The sequence below is a fragment of the Thunnus maccoyii genome, chromosome 24, assembly GCF_910596095.1.
Source record: "Thunnus maccoyii chromosome 24, fThuMac1.1, whole genome shotgun sequence".
Classification (NCBI taxonomy): domain Eukaryota; kingdom Metazoa; phylum Chordata; class Actinopteri; order Scombriformes; family Scombridae; genus Thunnus; species Thunnus maccoyii.
Window position 1 is genome coordinate 2301545 of NC_056556.1, and position 20711 is coordinate 2322255.

General features: G+C 39.0%; 2 protein-coding genes across 2 annotated transcripts in view; both read right to left on the reverse strand.

Moving 5' to 3' along the window:
* Positions 1-164: 164 nt before the first annotated feature.
* LOC121892249 (H(+)/Cl(-) exchange transporter 4) lies at positions 165-14764 on the reverse strand. The gene is made up of 12 exons (XM_042405169.1): positions 14578-14764; positions 13091-13245; positions 12116-12215; positions 11797-11984; positions 10706-10828; positions 9820-10026; positions 9663-9743; positions 8124-8669; positions 7265-7451; positions 6652-7050; positions 6323-6539; positions 165-4016 (listed from the first exon to the last, which is right to left on the reverse strand). The coding sequence occupies exons 1-12, from the start codon at positions 14591-14593 to the stop codon at positions 3926-3928; spliced, it is 2310 nt and encodes a 769-aa protein (XP_042261103.1). The 5' UTR covers positions 14594-14764; the 3' UTR covers positions 165-3925.
* Positions 14765-16539: 1775 nt separating this feature from the next.
* Positions 16540-20711, reverse strand: part of LOC121891868 (protein NLRC5-like) — a 30546-nt gene continuing 26374 nt past the window's right edge. Inside the window, exons 3-7 of the mRNA XM_042404520.1 lie at positions 20345-20602; positions 19295-19597; positions 18930-19199; positions 17332-17415; positions 16540-17216 (exon numbers count right to left, since the gene is read on the reverse strand). Coding sequence (XP_042260454.1) covers positions 17150-17216; positions 17332-17415; positions 18930-19199; positions 19295-19597; positions 20345-20541 — 921 coding nt within the window. The 5' untranslated portion in view covers positions 20542-20602 and the 3' untranslated portion in view covers positions 16540-17149. The remainder of the gene's footprint in view (positions 17217-17331; positions 17416-18929; positions 19200-19294; positions 19598-20344; positions 20603-20711) is intronic.

Below are 20711 nucleotides of genomic sequence, written 5' to 3' on the forward strand. Positions count from 1 at the left end.
CTTTATAAGTTTAGGAAACTGCTTTTCTTCTTGGTATTAAGTTGCAGTATGTTTAAGATATAATAATAACATGATTTACAGTATCATTTCCATGTTGTTTGCTAAAAAACAAACAAAAAACAGCTCTGTACACATTCAAAAAGAAGCACACCGGACCATCTTTATTCACCGTTTGAAGGTAAATTGAAAGGTTTATTTTTCAATGACTTCATTTACAAATCCAAACAAAAGTGCAAATATCTGGGTTTTTTCCTGTGCGAGTGATGCGTCTGATAAATACTTAAGAGTTAAACGTAAAAAATAACCAGGGTTTAACATTAGTGTGTTTCAAACAAAAAATTAAATTAAATTAAAAAATGCTCACAATAAATCTTCATTATATATATACACAGTTATTTTTTCAATACATTCTGTTGGCATTTAAAAACAAAAGCTTGATAATTTGCTTCAACGACATGGAGAGTGTTTTCTACGGTTTTTTTAAGCGTTTTCCAAAAGTTAATTCCCTCAAAGTTTCCAGTCTTTATGAACCGTTAGCAGCTGGGAGCTCCGACTGATCCACTTTATTTTTCACAACAACAAATACCACGAAGAAGGAAATGACAGAAGAGATTAAAAAAAAAAAAACACCAAATGTGCAGTCGAGGAGCAGGACTCAAAAACAAAAATTTTATGGTTTCTTTTTCTTCTGAATTTTTTGTGCAATCAATATTTTTACATGCCGGGAAAGATCTTTCTTTTTATCCTTGGATCATTTTCCTGCAACATTAGTTATTTTTCTTCATTATTGATCCATTTGCAGCAGCCAGACTGACTACAAGCGTCTCCTTAAAGATGTAATATTTAGCTTTTAGTGTCACAAACAAGACTTACAGGTTATTTTTGTTAGTTCATGTATCAGGAGCTTATTGTACCATTGGCTACTTAGCTAAAAAATGTTAACCCGGTAACAGATATGTCAGCTTCATTTCCAGTTATGAAACTTTTCTTGTTTTTGAATCCTTTCTAAAAAAAAAAAAAAAGGTCCCTACACACTGTGTGCAACATGCTGAAATCTTTGGTCGTCAATACAAGAAGAGAGTCTGAGAGAGGACAGAGACACGTCTACAGCAGATATTTGGAGACTGAACAAGCCTGCGTCAAAATTATGACAGATTCACAAATTTAAGGCCAAATTTGTTGCGTCAATTTTCGTTTCTACTCGGACAGAATTTGTGAAGAAAACTACAAGTTGGCAAAATAAAGCAAATCAGCTTTTTTCTGTTTCTGTTTCTGTTTTCACCTACCGACTGGGAAACACTTCCAGCTGATTTGAGAGACTTAACAGTGCCGACTTGATCTTTTACAACATTTTCTCATCTTGCTTTGTGGATAAATGTCTGTCTAGAGTATTGAAGTCTGTAGGTCACATGTGATCTTTATCCCAAATCTAAACTGGATCATTTTTATATAAAGGCCAGAGATGACTGAGTGTCATCACACAGTGTGTATAGGCCTTTAACTCAATAAAAACAGGTTTTATTCCGTGAAATGTGAATTAACTTGACTTACGTTTCCTCCACTGAGTCATTGGAGTCACATTTTAAGGCTCTTAAAAACCTTTTGACACAGTTAAATGAACACAGATGCAAAACAGTACCAACAACAATGTTTTGTTTTTTTTATATACCCAGCTGCTACAGTAAAAACAACATTTAGCTTTTTTGACAGACACACAGTGTGTGTCAGTGTTGGTCCTGACAGGAACTGTCAGTTTGTGCCCTCAGAGGCGGCGTTAATATAAATATGGCAGCAACGCATAACATAAAAAAAAAAACAAGTTAGCTTAAACACAAAGTGCAGCAGTCCCAAACTCCCCAACTTCAAATAAAATCAGAGTTACAGACAGTTTTTACGATAATATCATGATTCAGTGGTGCTGAACTTCAAACTTCAAACCCCTCTGGTTCATTAAATCTCTCACCTGGTCCCATTTTTCAGAGCATTGATGATGCTCGAGTACCTTAATATCACGAAACCCTGCAAACAACCCAGATTTAAAGATTCCTACACACCTGATTCCTAAAAAAAAAAAAAATCAGTACTTTTCACCTATTTTTATCTTAAGAGCAGATTTAAAGATTTTTCTGAGGCTAATTAATATCAGTTACCTTCCAGCGTACTGTGACAGAATATTATATCCATAAAGGTGTGCTTGAAGGAGTTTTGTACCTTTAATCTTAAATTTGTACAGTCAGTTTTCACCTGTAAACTGTGCTGAAAGCTTCTATATTCAGATCTGTGCTGCTTCGTGTTTTAAGTCTGAACAGTTTGGTTTCTGTCTGTAAACTTTGTTCCTTCAGTTTCACACTTGTGCGTCTTGTTTGTTTCAAAAACTGTGTGGCAAAGAAATAAAAAGATCACAAGTAAAGCTGTTATTTTCACTTCATGGTGAGGTTTTGTATATAGAAGTTTAAGACAGCGAAGGATCCATAAAAGAGACATGGAGGGAAATCTTACTTTTGACTTCAGTATCTTTGGAGCGGATACGAGCAATGCGATTGGTCAGTCATGTCACAGCTCCTGTGGCTTCACAGAAAAATAAAATAACCTGAAAGTATAAATATGTTTAAACTCATAAACCAATGAGATTATAGGTGGAAGCTTGCAATGAACAATCCAAGTTTAAAGGTAGAGACCTAAATGTTGACTTACAGCATGAAGCTTTCAAGCACCTGAAGCATTAAACACAGAATTTACAGGTAGATTAACAGAACTAAGATTACAGGTAACAAAACTCCTTCCTCAAGCACACCTTTTGGATCGATATTCCTTAAAGTCAGGAAGCAGCAGTGTCTGAACTCCTGACATACTTTGGGACTGAAAGTTTCTAAGAGATGATCGTTATTAAATGAATTTACTGTGCTCTGTCAGACTGTCCAGGCCTGAGCAGCAACCCTGTGATTGTAAACTACAGCTCCTCTAACATACGTCCTCACACATGACCACAACTTTGTATCTATTCAGTCTCAGGATTTTCCCTCCAGTGTCCAGTTTAATCTAAACTAGCAGCACTAAACAAATGACTGTTGATTGTGGCTACAGCTGCTGCTGCTGCTACTGAAGAGATTTACCAAAAGCTGGAAACAGCTGCAACACCCAGAGTTTGGCACTCTGAACACTAAACACCTGCTCGACTCTCAGCGTCGATGGCGACATGTGACAGCTTGTGTTTTGAGGTGATGATCACAAAGAAATAGAAGAGGCTTTCGGCTCCGATCAGACAGAAAGCTTATTAGCAGCTTGGGGCGGCTTTTTGTAATTGTTTTCAATGAGAGTGAAGCTTTTGCGTTGCTGAGCGCCTCGCGTTTCTCTGCTCTATGCTCCTCACATTTTTGCAGGAGCGCCCTGAACGCCTTGAGCTGAAAGAACTCGTCCAATCGGATGAATTGAGAGGCGGGCCTTCTGCAGTGGTGACGACAACAACAGCTGGCGATAACAGTCATGGAGGACAAACTAGTGGTTTACTTTTTTAGTGCTTTGGGTGGTTGATTTGCAACAATAATATTAAAAAAAGACGCAGCAAACTGCTCTTTTTTTAAATTGTGGGCTTCATGAAAAAGGCAACGCTCCTGCAAAAAGCGCTCTGTCTGATCGGAGCTTTTATTTTCAGTCTGCAAACGCTGAATCTTCTGAAGGTTTGAAATGTTAAACAACGAATCTTTATTTTAACTACAGTAGAACCTCTTTGCCACTGGCTACCTTGAATGAAAAATATTCCAGCACAGTTACATTGAAAACACATGGAGCAGGGCTGCAGCTGTGGTCACTACAAGGTGGGGACTTGCCTGTCAGGAGGTGGGAGGGACTTTTCACAGGTTGCAGTACAGTAGCGTCGCACCAGTTTCACCTATTTACACCGTCGCGGTAAAGCTCGTCAGGCTCGCTAATTGAACATGATGGACTCTGGATCCTGGTTCATCATTTGAGCCATGTGACGCAGGACGTCCTTCTTGGTGATGATGCCCAGGAGACGCCTGGAGAGACACAGCGGAAATAAACAAAGTGAAGGTCAGAAGTTCCTCTCTTTGCTGCACTGAATCGATTAGACGATTAAAATTAACAAACAACTATTTTGTTAATTGTTAAAGTCATTTTACAACCCGAAATGCCAAACATGACCTGGTTCCAGCTTTTCAATTGTGCTTTTCTTTTATTTAATGTGATAATAAACTTAATGTCTTCAGATCAGGATATTTTAGACCAAACAATTAATTTATAAGTCAAAGTTAATTGAGATTAATCATCAAAAACATTTTTTGTTTTCAAATTTAACGTTATCCCAGTCTTGTAATGTAAGAAAATGTAATGATTTACATTGTCCACCAGATGGAGCTGTTTCACCTCTAAAGAAAATAAATCAACCATATTTTTTGTTTGTTTGTTGTTTTTTTTCCATAATTTTTTATAATTCATCAAGAAAAAATATGAATCATTGTATGGTTCCAACTTCTCTAATGTCAGGATCACTGTAAACTGAATATCTTCATATTTCAGACTGTTGGTCGAACAAAAGAAGACAATTGAAGACATCATCTTGAGAGACCTTACTAGTTGACATTTCAATAAAATTTCAGAACTACAATAAATGCATTTGTCCTTTGAGCTACTCATACTGTTAAAATGTATTTATTTATAGTGCTTGTGTTTCCAAAACACCACAAAGGAACAGCGACGTGTTCACAAAACATCTTAAAGACTGAAAATAAGGGTTGTGTCGGTTGTAACTTTAGGACGGTTTAGTAATTCACAAGTATATCTCCTGACTAACTGAAACCTGCTGCAACAAGTGGTCCTCGTAGGGGTCAGAGTTTTGGAATAATACAACAATAATGAACTTTAAGAAGCATATTGTGACGATGGAGTTGAGTTAATAAAGATTCAATCAGCTCATCAGCTAATCTAAACAATCCAATAACACTTGACAACCCTCCATTTGGAGTCAAATTTGTTCAATAGTTCATTAAACGCACAATATGTAATTTCAGCCGCTAGGGGTCTCAATCAAAACAATAACAAAAGACGGAGTGTGATGACGGTGTGAAGTAGCAAAGGATCGTGGGAGATGTTGTCTTCGTTGTTAAATCGTGGATGTATAAAGAGAACAAGCGAAAGTCACTAGTGCACATGCTCTATGGGCCGCACAATGCGGACGATCCGGGTACTTTCATACCAGGAAGTCGATTTTTTATTGCTTCACACGCCACTGAGTAACTTTCATAGGAATGAGCGGGGCCCCGCCTCCGACGCTGTATCTAGTTCTCTTTATACATCCATGTGTTAAATAACCAGCTTCACCGGGATAGGATTACTCCAGTGTTAGTCATTCAGGATGTTTTTACCCGCAGAGGTCTCCTCCTCTCCAGAATAAGCGGACCCGGAGATTACAGGTAAAAACACTGAATAAAGCTGTTTCACCTAAAAAACCAGTGTTTCTCCGACGATGTTTGGTGACCACCGGACTTCCTGGAGGGGCTGTTAGCCGAGCTGCTGCTAACGTTTGCCCAGTTTATTTCTCTGATAACTTAAGATCCAGACGTCCAATGACTAAAATCCTTCTTCCGGCTAAAAGATATAGTTAAAAACCACCTAAATTTATCATGAAAATGTGACTTAAAACTGAATACAAGTCCATTTATAACAGTTTGTGTGGAACAACCACAACGCCGATGTATTATCTTGTATGTGTGTAAGTTACTCTTTGGTAGACGCCATTGTAGCGGACAAACACAGCGCCGCCGTATGCATCTGGTGCGTGTTTACTCTTTGGTAGAGGAGGTATGACGCCATTGACAGTCGACCAAATGAAACGGTCCATTACTTTGATTAAATTACAGATTTCTCTGGGTTTGAACATTGTTGGAAACATTTGGGATAATGTAAGTACACAACTCAACAACATATATAATATAGGTCTAGTTGTTTTTAGACATTTTAACGTGGAAAAATTACATATTATACCTTTAAGTTATAAGATATTCAACAGTTTATACTGTTGAGTGACGTGTCATATTTTATAAAATGTCTAAAATATCTGCTCATGTGTTTGTTCACTAAATACAGTCATTCTGATTTAAAAAAAAAAGTTTTTACATTTGGAGAAGTGTAATAAATGTGGTTTATTGAGCTATTATATTCAGATGTGCGTTATTTTCTAGAAATTCTGTTTGCTGAACAGTTCGTTGAAAACTTAATGATAAATAAACTCCAAATCCTTGGAAACATCTGGAATGAGACACTGGCGTGAGGCTTTTTGTAGCTCCGGTGTGCGTCCTGTTCTTACCCGCTCCTGGTGACCAGACACTGGCGGAGGCCCAGCTTGCGGAAGATGTCCACCACCGTCTCCATGGGCGTGTGGTCGGTGACGGTGAAGGGGCTGAGGTTCAGGATGCGTCGCAGCTTCAGTGGCTGCGGGTTGCTGGCCGGCAACTGCGGCGCGTCCTCGGTGAAGTAGACCACCGAGCTGCTCACCACGCCGTCCTGTTTCTGACGGGCGTTCTCTGTGAAAAGACAGGAGAGGAGTCAGGCTCATAAAACACTGTTAGAAAATCTTTATAGCAAATCAGTCAAATATAAATAATAGACTAATCTGAAGTGGTTCAACCATCTTACTGATGGCGAGTGTGAGATCCCTGCGCTGGACGAAGCCGATGAGTCTCTCTGACTCTCGGGACACGACCACCGGGAAGCCGTTATAATCCGTGTCTTTGATGAGCGTCTCCACGTCCTCCACCGTGGTGGAGTCCTGAGTGAGGACGGCCAGAGGGGGGTCGTTCCTGCGGGGCCGCATCACGTCGGTGGCCAGGGTGCGGTGTGTGAACTCGTCCCTGACGTCCAGGTAGGGGTAGCCGTTGAGCTGGATGTGCGACTCGTAGATGCCCTCCTTCCCGAAGGCGTCCGCCACCCACTTACTGGTGACGGCGGCGGCCATCAGAGGGACGATGTACTCCAGACCGCCAGTGAGCTCAAACATGATGACCACCAGGGAGACAGTCATCCTCGTCACGCCGCCTGGAGGGACACACAGGGTTTTATTACAGGAAAAGAAATTAATCAACAGCTTTGATAATCGATTATTCATTATATAAGTTTTATATCATTATAAACTGAAAATGTTTGGGTTTTGTATATTTTTTTTAAGCTGTCGACCTCAAAAGCCTGAGGGAAAAAAAAGCTCTTTATTGTGTATTTGGAGAATAACGATGTATGAACTGCGTCTACTCACCCAGACAGGCGGCGGCTCCCACCATGGCGTACAGTCCAGGTGTGACGCAGTCGGCGCCGGGCCGGCACCAGTTCTTGAAGATGATCCAGTCGTGGTGGTGGTACGCCATCTGCTCCACGGCGATGCCGACGATCCGCCCCGCGATCGCCCCCACCGCCATGCTGGGGATGAACAGACCTGACGGGATCTGGAGATGTCGCAGAAACAGAATCATCAACAGGAAGTCAGAGTTAAAGCGAGCATTCGTTGAAGAGCCACGTCAAGTTTGAGTCCCGGGTTGGTATGTCATCATGCCCCCAAAGGAACTTGATAAAAATCATTAAACTAACTAATCCAAAAACGTTTTCACAAAGTGTTTTCATGTTTAAGTCTTCTATCAAGTATGTATGTAAAACCTTAAATTGCAATTTTCCGTAAACTCAATAGTTTATAAATGAAAGTAATTAGATGGGAGGGTCTGTGTGAGGTGATTCCAGTCAATTAAATGCCTGAAAAGTCAAACTACTTCATCACATTCATGCAAAAATCCTCCTATAAAGCAGTCGTGCTCATGGTTTTATACTATTGCTCATGAAAGTGTAAAATGACCAGCAGTATTAAAGGGATATTCCAGTTTAAATATACAGTATTGCTAAATCTCTACCAGATGACACATTTCTATCATCTCACAGTATACGTGATGTATATGGACGATGTGTACAATATTCTCAGATTTAGCAAATACTCAAATCGAATTATTTATTTTTAAAGTAAAGCCTGAAAGAAAAAGGACGAGTGCACATCTACCATTTGTTTTTGAAGTGGGAGTAAACAAGATTTTATTGACAAATTTATTCCTTGTGATCTTTCTTGTACTGACCTTCATGCCGAAGGTGAAGATGGTGATGACGATCTTGAAGATGAGTGCGAGGGCGAGCTGCCACAGAGCGTTGTAAACGCCGGGCCCTGCAGGTCGGTCTGGGATGTCGTCCACCGGTCGACTCATGTTGGGGTTGTTAATATAATCGCAGAGCTGCGAGGACTCGAGCGCTCCGCAGTCGTTGAAGAGCTCAGAGATGAGCTCGCTGGTGCTGCGGCGGGTGTAAGGGTTGGGGTACGCCAGCAGGGCGGTGATCCCCGTCACGGCGATGACTTCCAGTACCGGGTACTTCCCCAGCTGGGTGGTCTTCCTCCGCCGGCACCAGGCGATGTTGGCTCGGATGAAGAGCGTCCCCCAGAGGCCGCCGAACACGCCCAGCAGGATGAAGGGGACCAGCTCGGCCATGTACCACGGCGTGTGGTACTCCACGTAGAACAGCACCAGGCGGCTGTTGCCAAACGGGTTGATGGAGCGCAGGGTGAAGGCGGCGACTAGAGCGGCGAAGAACGAACGCCACAAAGTCTTCAGAGGGAAGTAGTAACTGACCTGCAGGAGACACGAAGGAGTGTTTGTCAGAGACGAGTCTAACGCCAAAGAGGGGAACATGACAGCTCTGGAAAAGGACGACAGATGAAGGAGGCATCGCCCCGGAGCTTCATCAAGAGGAAGAGGAGGAACAAAACAAAACAAAAGAGAAATGGTGACTTTCTTAGAGACACAACGCTCCATTAAAATTAAAGATTTAAGATTTTAAATTTCTTACAAATCATTATTATAACTACTAATTCTGAAACACATTTTTCTCGACAGTTTGATTCTTTTATCGTTTTTATCGCATGTTTTAACCATAGTGCACTTGTCAGGCTTTTAACAGATTGTCATGAAGAAGCTAAAAACAAAAGCTAACTATGTTTCCAGGGAGTTTTTGTCATGACTTTTCTGTTGTAAACATTATTGTTGCAGCTCTAGAAACAATATTTTGTGATATAAAAGCATAAAGAAGTTATAATCCTTTTCTAAATGTGTCTATTTTTGCACAGTAATTAAAAAAAGGGCTGATAAGAAGATCAATAAGAGCAGCAGTATTGATAAAATCCTTACGATATTCATTCCTATATATACACATAAAGAAAGCAAAGTCATACCTACATTTACAAAAGATTGGCAGCTAATTTTATTATCTCACTTGGCCTCCTAAAACTGTTATTTCTCAAAAGTTCAGTTACAGCTTGTGACTTCCTGTTTACATATTCGGTTGCTTCGGTTTGGATGATGATGTTTCCTAGCAACCGATTTATGCATTACCAAGGTGTCTACTGTCTGAGACATTTTAATGGTGGAAGTCGATCTAGTAAATGTCTGGTTTGAAACTAGCTAGTAGTTACTAAGGACTTAACACACTAAGAATCACTCCAGGAAAGAGGAAATGGGAAAATAAGAAATGCTTGAGGAGGGAACATCAGGCAAAGAGAAAAAGGCAGAAAACTTCCATCGACTGAATGTGTCGACGATACCAAACAGAGCAGATATATAACCGACCTCTTCCAGGCTGAACAGAACTCCTCCTATTGGCGCTCCAAAGGCCACCGACACTCCCGCCGCCGCTGCAGCTGATAACACCTGCAAGACACAACAATTATGTAAAAAAAATAAGCTGATCTCTGTGTGAAAATGCTCTCTGAACATCCGAGCGTACCTCTCTCCGCTTGCCCTCGTTCTTGCTGTACTTGGAGAAGAGGCTGCAGAAGAGGTTTCCGCAGCAGCAGGCCACGTGGACCAGAGGACCCTCCTTCCCCAGGCTGAGACCCGATGACACCGCCAGGACCAGGGTGACCGTCTTGATCAGCAGGGTCCATTTCCCCAGGTAGCCCCGGATGATGAAGCCGCTGAGGATCGTCTTGATCTGCACAAAAACACAAACAAACATATATATCATCTGTTTTTTTTTACTCTCCAAAAGGAGAAAATAATAATGATAAGTATTACAAATACTTTTTGATTCATTTAATAATTGTTAGTCTTTAAAAAAATCTGTGAAAAATGTCCGTATCAAACTTCCAGAGTCCAAAGTGACGTCTTCAGATGTCTTGTTTTGTCCGACCAACAGTCAAAAACCCCAAAATATTCAGTTTATATATGAATAAAAAAGAGAAAAACAGCAAATCCTCACAATTCAGATGCTGGAACCAGGAGATATTTATCACTTTTGTAGTTGTGCATTTGTAGAACTCAAGAATTTTAACAAAGACTTTGATGTTTTTTAACTACATTTTCCTGATTTTTCCTCCCAGTTGTAAAGAACTGAATGTTTCTCTTCAGATGTTTCACTTGTTTTCTTAATATCTAATTATTATTGCCTTGTATGTTTGAAGGATTTGAGATCTTTGGCTTAATTTTTTAAAAATGTTCCTACTTCGGAAAGTAACAAGCTGATTAATAAAAAAAAAAAAGTCTGGTGATGTTTTATATTTTTTAGATTGTCAACAAATAACCATGAAAACATCAAAACTAATTGAGAATAAGGAAAATATAGAATGATGCCAGTGTTTAGTATCAGGTGTCGTCCATGATGCTCCTCTCACCTCTGGGATTCCTGAACCGCAGGCGTACGGAGCGAAAACTCGCACCAGCGACACCGCCAGGAAGGAAAACAGCAGAGCCCACAGGATGTACAGGAAGTAGTTCAACACGTACGCTCCAGCTCCCTGAAATAATACAGACACATAGAAGGAAGTCAAAGATGGCACAATTATTATTATTATTATTATTATTATTATTATTATTATTATTATTATTCTCTTGAGCCACACAGACACCGTGCTGTATGTACAGTTTGTATTGTCTGTGTTTTTTTACAGCCTTAATGATTTAAAAATGATCTCTCCATTGTCAAAAGGACAAGTTAACCTCAGTTGGGCTTTTTATTCAATTTTTTTTGTGATAGAAAAATTATTTTAATATAAGAATTTTCAGTTAACTAACATTAAACACAGCAAAGCGCGTGACAGATAATAAAATTGCATCCCAATAAAAGTAAACACTAAAAACTGCTTTCATTAAAAGTATAATAGACAACATGGATGGTTTTTGCATTATAATATGATGCAACAATTAGTCAATCATCAAAAAATATATTGAAAACTATTTTGATAATCGAGTATTCGTTTCGTTTTCATTCATTTTTCAAGCAAAAATACCAAACATTGGATGATTCCGGCCTCTGAAATGTGATGATTTGCTGTTTGTCCTTTTCATTTATGAATATCTGAACATTTGAGACGGTTAATCAGACAAACATTTCACGATTAAATCGACTAATAGAGAAATTAACTGTCAGATTAATCGATCGTGAAAATAATCATTAGTTGCAGCTGTTGCTCAGTTAATCACTGCTTCCTCTGGTGATGAAACATTTCAGTTCTTTTGCTGCTTTTAAATCTTAAGATCAATGTTTTTATAACTGCTTTTGAATCTCCATTATTATTAACAAGATTATTTTGTCTTCTTTTTATTTTAATTACTTAAATGTGTTATTACTTTGTCAGTAAAGGTCAACATTTTTAAATGTGCTCTATAAGTAAATTATCTGGGCTTCAACCTGATCTTGATGTGCTAATAAGAAAGGAAACAGACGCTGGAGTTGAGTTTTATTTAACGGAGAGTCGGGTCTGACCTCAGCGTGGCCGGTCATCAGCTCGGCCCACTTCTGCCACTGAGGACACTTGTCTCTGTCGTCGAACGTCGTCTCGTTGGACGTCCAGCAGCACTGCTCGTGGCTGTACCAGAACGCCGACAGACACACGCCTTCCTTCAGGTCTGTCATCCAGTCCACCGCCAGGTCGATCACTCCGGCCAGCGTACCTGGAGAACACAGGACGTGTCAGTGCACCTGAGACCCTCGTGACGTTTTTTCAAAGAGCGAGGATATTCCCGGTACAGATACATTTTAATTCCCCCGTGGCTGGCGTGTATCTTCTTCCCTCCTGACCAACCTGAGAGGAGTCCGATGAGCAGCATCACCACCCATCCTGACCAGGCGTCCAGCAGGCTCTTGATCAGCTCCCAGATTGACTCTTTGCTCTTACTGGTGATCTGGGAGAGAGACAACAAGGACAAATATAAAATTCTTCATTCAGAGAGTTTGAATTGACCAGCAGCCATGAAACTACAGCAACTTAAAGATTATGTAAGAATCCACAGTCCAAATGCAGCAGCAGCTTTTCAAACACACTGAAGCAAATATGAACAACTTTCTAATCTTCAGAAACAGCAGCTCTTTATTACAACCCAGATACTGTTAAGTGTCAGGGATACAACGTACTGTGACTGTCGTAAGCATATATATATATGTCAGCGGTCAGTATAGTCTTTATATTTTCCAGGTGGTGTTGTACAGCTACACTATGTGTCTTGATTATTATTTGAGTCATACAAGGTTGCTCCGCTAGTCTGACGCCTCCGCTGCCTCACTTGTGTGGTAAACTAGCTGCTGAGTCCTCAGATTTGTTGTCGTTGTAGAGTAACTCAGCTGCTTTTTACGCACAGCCTGATCTTTGTTGGTAATTTTGCTCTATAAATCCTTCCACACACTGCTTCTCAGATGCTTCAGTGTTGTGATTATCCGAGTGTATGTCTGCATTTTAATTTATTAGCTTAGTTTACTGATCAGTTGAAGAGTAATAAGTAAAGCTGATGACAAGTAAACTACTTTAAAGGGTTTGTTACACTTACAGACTGTAAATTCTGAATTCAAAAGCTTTCAGCCTCCAGCCTTTCATTGGAAAAATTGGACTAATAGTGTTGCAGCAGTGCAGCTCACCAATGCAACCAATGAAACACAAGGGATCTAATAAAACTTATCCATATATCTCCCTCACTAAAGTCTTCAGTGAGCCATAAATTCTCTGTCTGAAAAGTGTCACATATTTCAATAATGTGTTGAAGAAAAAACAACAGTCTGGTCGAACCTTGCGGTGGCGGTCTGTGTCTCTGGACTTTTCCCTCAGCCAGTCGATGGTGTGGAAGTCTTCATACGTGCCCACATCAGGAAAAGGCTCGTCCAGGAAGTCCATCAGGTTTCCAGCTCCATTCATCTCCTCGGTGGGCGTGGCACTGCTTAAACCTGGTGGAGAGAAGCAACCCATCAACATTTGAACAGTCTGACCTTGTTTACAGTGACACGTGATCTAATTGGTTTTTAAATGCAATCTGTAAATTAATGTGCTTTTTTTCTGTGATTTTTCTAATGTATGATGTTTCTAAAGTCTCAGATTTTATACTGGTGATTACATGAGTAGGACATGAATATTATGAGCTTGATGTAGTTAAAGTATTGCAGTAAAAGTACATAAGTATTATGAGCTTGATGTAGTTAAAGTATTGCAGTAAAAGTACATAAGTATTATGAGCTTGATGTAGTTAAAGTATTGCAGTAAAAGTACATAAGTATTATGAGCTTGATGTAGTTAAAGTATTGCAGTAAAAGTAGTGGTTTGGTCCCTCTGACTGATATATTATTATATATGACATCATTAGATTATTAATAGTGAAGCATCAGTGTTAGAGCAGCATGTTACTGTTGTAGCTGCTGGAGGTGGAGCTAGTTTACACTACTTTATATACAGTTAGCTAGTTTAGTCCAGTGGTTCCCAACCTAGGGGTCGGGGCCCCTCCAAAGGGTCCGCAGATAAATCTGAGGGTTCGTGAGATGATTAATGGGAGAGGAAAGAAGAAAAAACAAAGTTCTGATACACAAATCTGTTTTCAGTTTTTGGACTTTTTCTCTAATCTTTGATTTTTGCTGAAATATTGGATCATTTGAACATTTATTGAAATGAAAGCATGTGAGAAGTTTAGAGGGAAAAATCACTATTTGGTGGAGCTGTTAACAACTCATAGACATGTGAAATGTGACCCCGACTACACACTGCTTTTTGTAAGACATCAAAAGACAAAAAGGTTGGAAACCACTGGTTTCATCTTTAACAATGTGTTGTATTTTAAAAGCTTGTTATATTATCCATTGTGTCAAATCTTCATCTGAAAAGTAACTAAAGCTGTCAAATAAATGTAGTGGAGTAGAAAGTACAACATTTCCCTCTGAAATGTAGAAAGTAGCATCACATGGAAATACTCAAGTAAAGTACAAGTACTTCAAAATTATACTTAGTTACTTTCCACTACTGGTTAATTGTAACTGGACTGTTAATTGACATATTTACATATTTAGTTGTTAAAGGGTGGAGGACAGATAAAATGCTACTCCTAATAGCTTTGAAACTGCGGTCTTTCACTTGTCATATCGCTAATTTCTTCATTCTGACTGACGTTTCATTCATAACTAAACAGCTGTAAATGAATAACAAACATGAAATAACATAAAATACCGCAGTTAGCCGTTCATTAGCATCATCTCCTCTTAGCCACATTAGCTTGATCAGTTCAAGTCTTTTACCTTCAGCGGCCTCCATGTTACAGTCCGTCCTAACGGCTGCGGATGGAAAATGTTTCTTTTGAATGAACAACTTATTTAATGCCGACTTTCTCGGTCATTTCAGCTTTGACACAGAGACAGAAGAAATAAACAAGAAAACTAAACGACAGCGTCACAGATGCTTCCCACAATGCACCTGTTCACGCTCTCAATCGGTCGTTTCTGGATGGTAACCCCAGACACGCGAACGATCTCGCGAGAGTCATCATTTTAACCCAAACCATGATCTTTCCCAAACCCTAACCAAGTGTTTTTTGTTCTCAAAACTAACCACACCGTAACCACAGCGTTGTCACATCATAAAAACATTATTATGTTGTACAACTCGCACAATGAAGAAACAACGCGTACAAATCTCGCGAGAGATTCCTAGGGTTACCGTCAAAACATGACCATGATCTCACGATACATCCATGATCTCATGTTGGAGCCAGTTGAGCGTCAAAGATCGTCTATTGTAAACATGAAAGGTGAACACAGGTTGATGAAAACAGATGCCTTCCTCTGATATGTTTTACGTGTATTTCTAATAAAATAGAAATTATTCTATTGCAGTTAAAGACCTGGTTTTTCCACCGTAAAAGTATAATTATCATATTAAAATCCGTCACAAAGAGGAGGATCAGAAGTGACTGTTACAGTAGCATCATATCATATTTAACAGATTATCTGAAGATGAGGAGGTTTAAAGATCCCCTCCAGACATGCTTGAAGATGTATGTAAAATACTCTACTTTGAATAATAATTTGTGTCTGATGTGGTTTTTCCACTAAAAAAAAAGTTAAATTATCTTGTCAAAATCCTTAAAATGACATCTACTCCTTCTCCCTAACTGAAAAATCTTTAGTTTTCCTGTTGGACACAAGATGTCTCCTCCTTCACTGTAAAGTCCATTCTCAGTGTTTGTGTACATTTTTTTAGTATTTTACTGATCCACTCTTGTTGATCATATATAATTTTTTATATTTATATATTTTCTTTCATGTCACAATAGTAGAGATGATTTTTTCATAGTTCATACTTACATAACTGCAATAAATCATACATACACACATAAAAATAATGTATTATATGACTAAATATAATGTAAATATAATAAACTGCAGGCATATGACTTTATCAGTTATTTATTGATCATATTTACATTTGTACATTTCACAATATTTCATGATAGTCATTTTATTTGAAGGTAATAAATAAATAAATTTCTTTTTACAATGTTGCATCAAGAGTCGTCTCACTACATCTGTTTCAAGGACAAATTCACTAAGCTACTAACAGTTTATACAATTAAAAGTCACTGTGTCTGCTTTTACAATTTACACTGAATCTAATATTTTAATGAGGAAGAGTTAAAAAAGATGAGAGAAAAGGCAGAGAAAATAAACATTATCTCTTGCAATAACTAATTTAAATAGTTATATTTACATTTTTCAGATCACAATCTCGAGATAATTTTCCGTTATCTTGATGTATCTCCTGATCGCACCTTCTGCAGATGAAAATTAGCTATAAGCTAACTCTGCTGCAGTGCATCAAACGTTAACATTTATGTTTCACACTGTGCAGTGTCACAATAAATACATATATATAAAGTAGTGCATGAATATTTCAAGATATCATCAGTCATTCATCTCCGCCTGGAGCAAAAATATGCATCTCAGGAGACAGTTATCACAAAAATACATAAAGATAAATAGCGATCAGTTTAAAACATATTTTCACCTGTATTTTATACAATAAAAAGTCTCTGTGTCTGCTTTTGCAATTTACACTGAATCTGGTATTTTAATGAGGAATAGTTAAAAAAGATAAAAAGAATAGGCATAAAAAATAAACATTATCTCTTGCAATAGCTAATTTAAAATATCAAGTAAAAATTATATTTACATTTTTAAGATCATATTCTTGAGATAATTTACAGTTATCTTGATGTATCTCCTGATCGTGCCTTTATTGCATCAATACTTCAAGATATCATCAGAGTCATTCGTCCCCGCTGGAGCAAAAACCTGCATCCCAGGAGACAGTTATCACATAAATACATAAAGATAAATAGTTTATGGCCTCTATTTGTTTTGCCACAATAGAAAAAAATAATTGAATCACGATCGCAACACAACAATCTGATATGTAAACATGAAGAGAATCATCACAGGATCATAAATATCAGCTCCATAAAGAGTAATCTAAAGTACCTCAAGAACAAGAGATGAGTCATAATCTCCAGATACATTTGATCTAGTATTGCTGGCTGATCCTGGCCTCCATATAAACTGTCTTCTTAATCATTAGATTTAAAAAAAAAAAAAAAAAAAAAGATCTAAAAAACAGTTTAAGGCAGAGATCGTCATGTCAAACCTAAAGTCACTATATTGTAAACTACTGAAGACAGTATTTGTACTTGGACTGCAGTAATACAGGAATTACATGATTATCATACTGTATCAGCATCTTGCATGTTTTCATCCAATGATCACAAGAAGACAATTATTCCCTGATCACCACGTTACCACCACACTGATGACTGGTTCACCATATTTCAAACCGCTTGTCTTTCTTAAAGGGACTTCTGTCCACAATGTTGTTGTTGAAGAGTCTAGAAAAATACCAAAGCAGAGAGCAAATGTCACTCATACAGCCAACAATAATATGAATGATTGAGTGATTATGAATTATTTTCCTGTAAGCCTAATTAATTAATGTTTGCTCACCGCACAGCTTCAATGGAAGGATTGATGGAGACCAGCTGGAGTAACCTGTGTGTCGCAGTATTTGTGATCTTATTGTGACTCAGACTGTAACATGCACACAAACAAAAAAGAAAAAGTGAGGACAAAAGGTACATTATTATATAATATGGAGCCAGTGGCTGATGTAGGCAGTACAGGTAAATGTCAGGGCGTCACTGCAGAAGCACTAAAGTTCTCTTTGTCAATGGATTATGTTGACTTGCATTTCTGTCTGCTCAGACAAACACAAAGAGACACACACCTCTAAAACTGTGATCATAAAAACAAAAATCCACCTGATTATGTCTTTTCTTCAGTCAGTGAAAAACCTCTCGTCTTCATACAGTAGCAGGTATGTGCACGCTGTCGGTCATTTTGACTGCACAGCTGAGTATCTTCATTAATTATTGAAGTGTTCTGACACTACTGCATGATCTAACACTGTAATTCACAGCGCTGAGCTGTTCAACATCCATTCCAAGTTTAAACAGTCAGATAATTTGGAGTATAGTGATCATCCTCAGGATGCATCATGAACTCCATCAAAGATCTCGGGATATTTTTTACTTCAAGTAAATCATCACACTTCATTTCCTCTGGAGAATCAGAATAAATTCTGCTGTGAATACAGATTATCTGCAGCCAGATTGTTGCTCTTCTCATGGAACTCACAGTAATGGCAAACTAGTTGTGTTTATGTATCCAGATAACTAAATGTAAACTATTCTATTATTAGGTAAAGACAGTATTATAAAAGTACAGTATGTTTACTGTAGTACAAAGTTCTATAAACAACAGGTATAAAAACCTTTTCTTTAAATAAATGATAAGAGGAGAGATGGTGAATGTATTTAATATTTTAGTAAATATGTACAATTAGTATAATGAGTAGCTACTATAATTAAATCTGTCAGCACCTTCAGTCAGTAATGTAGACGAGGCGCAGCAGTCTTTGTTGTCATGATGTGTGTCAGCAGGATCACTATGGAAATGACTTTTGGTGTTTTTATCCTCTTCAGTTTTATGTTTAACACTTTAATAGTTTTATATACTGTTTATAGTTTGATTTATTTTGTTGGTTTTGTGTTTCTGCATGTTTTATTTTATTTAATTGTTTTCTTTGTGAATATGTGGAAAAGTGTGTTATGTGTCGGTTGCTTTATAAAAGAATTAAATCAAACCAAAACTCTAACTATACAGATATAATTGTCTTCTCATATACACACTGACAGCAACTTCAGTCTCTCCTGAAATCTAAATTCAACATCATCTCCCCTCTTGAAAGTGCATTTGGGGAACTCTATAATAAACTTGGGGTGCCGTAAGCTGTCAGCAGGGTTACTGTCTCTTTCTGCCTCCCTAAGAAGGAACATTTTTCTTCAGGAAAGCCGTCTTGTGATCCTCTCAGCTCATTAAACTTCTTGTCTGTTTTGAATCACACACCAACTCCACCTGCCTGTTGTGGTCAGCAATATGTTTTTGTGAGTTACTACCTCCGCCACTGACTAGACTAGAGCCGACACAGCATTATATACATATTTGTGACATGAACACATGTATCTGTACAGTCTGACACTCACTCCAGGACTTGGACTTTGTGCAGATGTGTGATGAGTGTGAGCAGCAGCTGGTCAGTGAGCTGACAGTGACTGAGGTCCAGCTCTGTCAGCCTGTCAGAGGAGTCCAGCATCTGGGCCAAACCTTCACAGGCGCTCTGATCCAGTGTGGTGTGACTGAGGTCCAGCTCTCCACCCAGGGCTCTACACAGGGACTCTCCCCGTCTCACTGTGTCCCTGTCACTGCTCCCAGGAACCAGGGACACCAGCTGGAGGAGGACAGCTTTACTGGCTCTGAACAGGACAAACAGAGCAAAGAGCAGACTGTTACCATGCAGAAACATTACTGTGAACAAGTTTCTTCTCTGGTTTAGGTTATTCGTTCCTACCGGAGACGGACTCTGTCTGGGACAGGAAACAGCTGGTCCAGACTGCTGTCTTCCACCTCACAGTCTCTCAGGTCCAGCTGTGTGTTGCGGCTGCTGTGTCTCAGGATGGTGGAGACGGCACTGCAGTCAGCAAAGGTCAGACTCAGAGGCTCAGACTGAACCTTCTCTGTCAGCTCCACACAGGAGGAGCAGGACAGATCCAGCCTGTGCTGTAGAGTCCTGAGCAGGCCTGATGCTGCCCCCTGCTGGGCGTCAGAGGCAGAACAGCAGTGGAGGAACCTCAGCAACAGATTCCTGTCAACACTGGTAGCAGAATTGATTCAGAAATGTAAGAAAGTTAACAAATTATACACAAATAATACAATCATATCACTTCATTGTTCAGATACCAATATGACTAGCAGACTCACAAATATTCCACACAAATAATGATATAGGATATTAAAGAGTACAGTGTTATCATGACTGATTTCAACACCATATACTAGTCTGAAATTAATCATGACATAAAAAAAGAGTCCAAATACTCAACAGTGTTATTGAGCAGGTTTACAAGTAAGAAAAGGCAACTTTGTTACTTCTGGTTACAACCTGGTTTAGTCTACAGGAAATGAGACGTTGCCCAAAATAAAGCAGTGTACTGCGAGTATCTCGGTGTCTCCAAAGATACTTTGAATGATTCATTTGTCGGAGCGTTTAAGCAAATCAGCGAAGCATTATTACCACCATAACACTGAAATAAATATGCTTGATAGCTGTGATCTTACACTGCTGTGTAATGAAATAAGTAAAGACCGAACCAACAGTACTGCAAAGTGTTCAATAAGAGACTGAAGGCAGATTTTGGATGCTAGAGCTTACAGCAGAGCCCTCTGAAGACACCCTGAGTCTAACACATCAATCATAGGAGGGATGCAATCTATCTCATCTGTATCCTCTAACATCTAAGGTGCTCTCCCAGTACGCTACCAGGGATGGATAAATGATATCCTGTGTGTTAGAGAGTACTGATACAGCTACAGCGTTAAGAGATGAGCACTAATGTCTGACCTGAGTTGAGAGACTTTGTCCAGTGTAAAGAGGATGGACTCTATTTCCTCTGTTGGTATGGAGGTCCACTGCAGGTTTACTTTAACTCTGTCACTGTGTTGAAGGATGAAGAGTAGAGCAGCACAGTCCACTGAGTCCAGCTCTCTACAGGTCAGGTTGATCACATGATCCAATGACCTCAGTAAACTGGGTATCATGTGACGGGTTTGAGCTTTATAGATCTCTCTGATGGCAGTCAACACAAAGCTGGGACTGGGCCTGAAAGCATACAGTGTATTTACCAATAACACTCTGTCTGGTCAAACAATGAACAAACTGATGATGAAACAGAAGCCATAACAGAACATTTACAAATTATTAAATGGAA

Coding starts and splice junctions, on each gene's coding strand:
- LOC121892249 (XM_042405169.1), bottom strand. Junction 10,829..11,796: donor TGATGACCGGCCACGCTGAG/GTCAGACCCGAC, acceptor GTATTATTTCAG/GGAGCTGGAGCGTACGTGTT. Junction 7,051..7,264: donor GGGAGCCGCCGCCTGTCTGG/GTGAGTAGACGC, acceptor GTGTCCCTCCAG/GCGGCGTGACGAGGATGACT.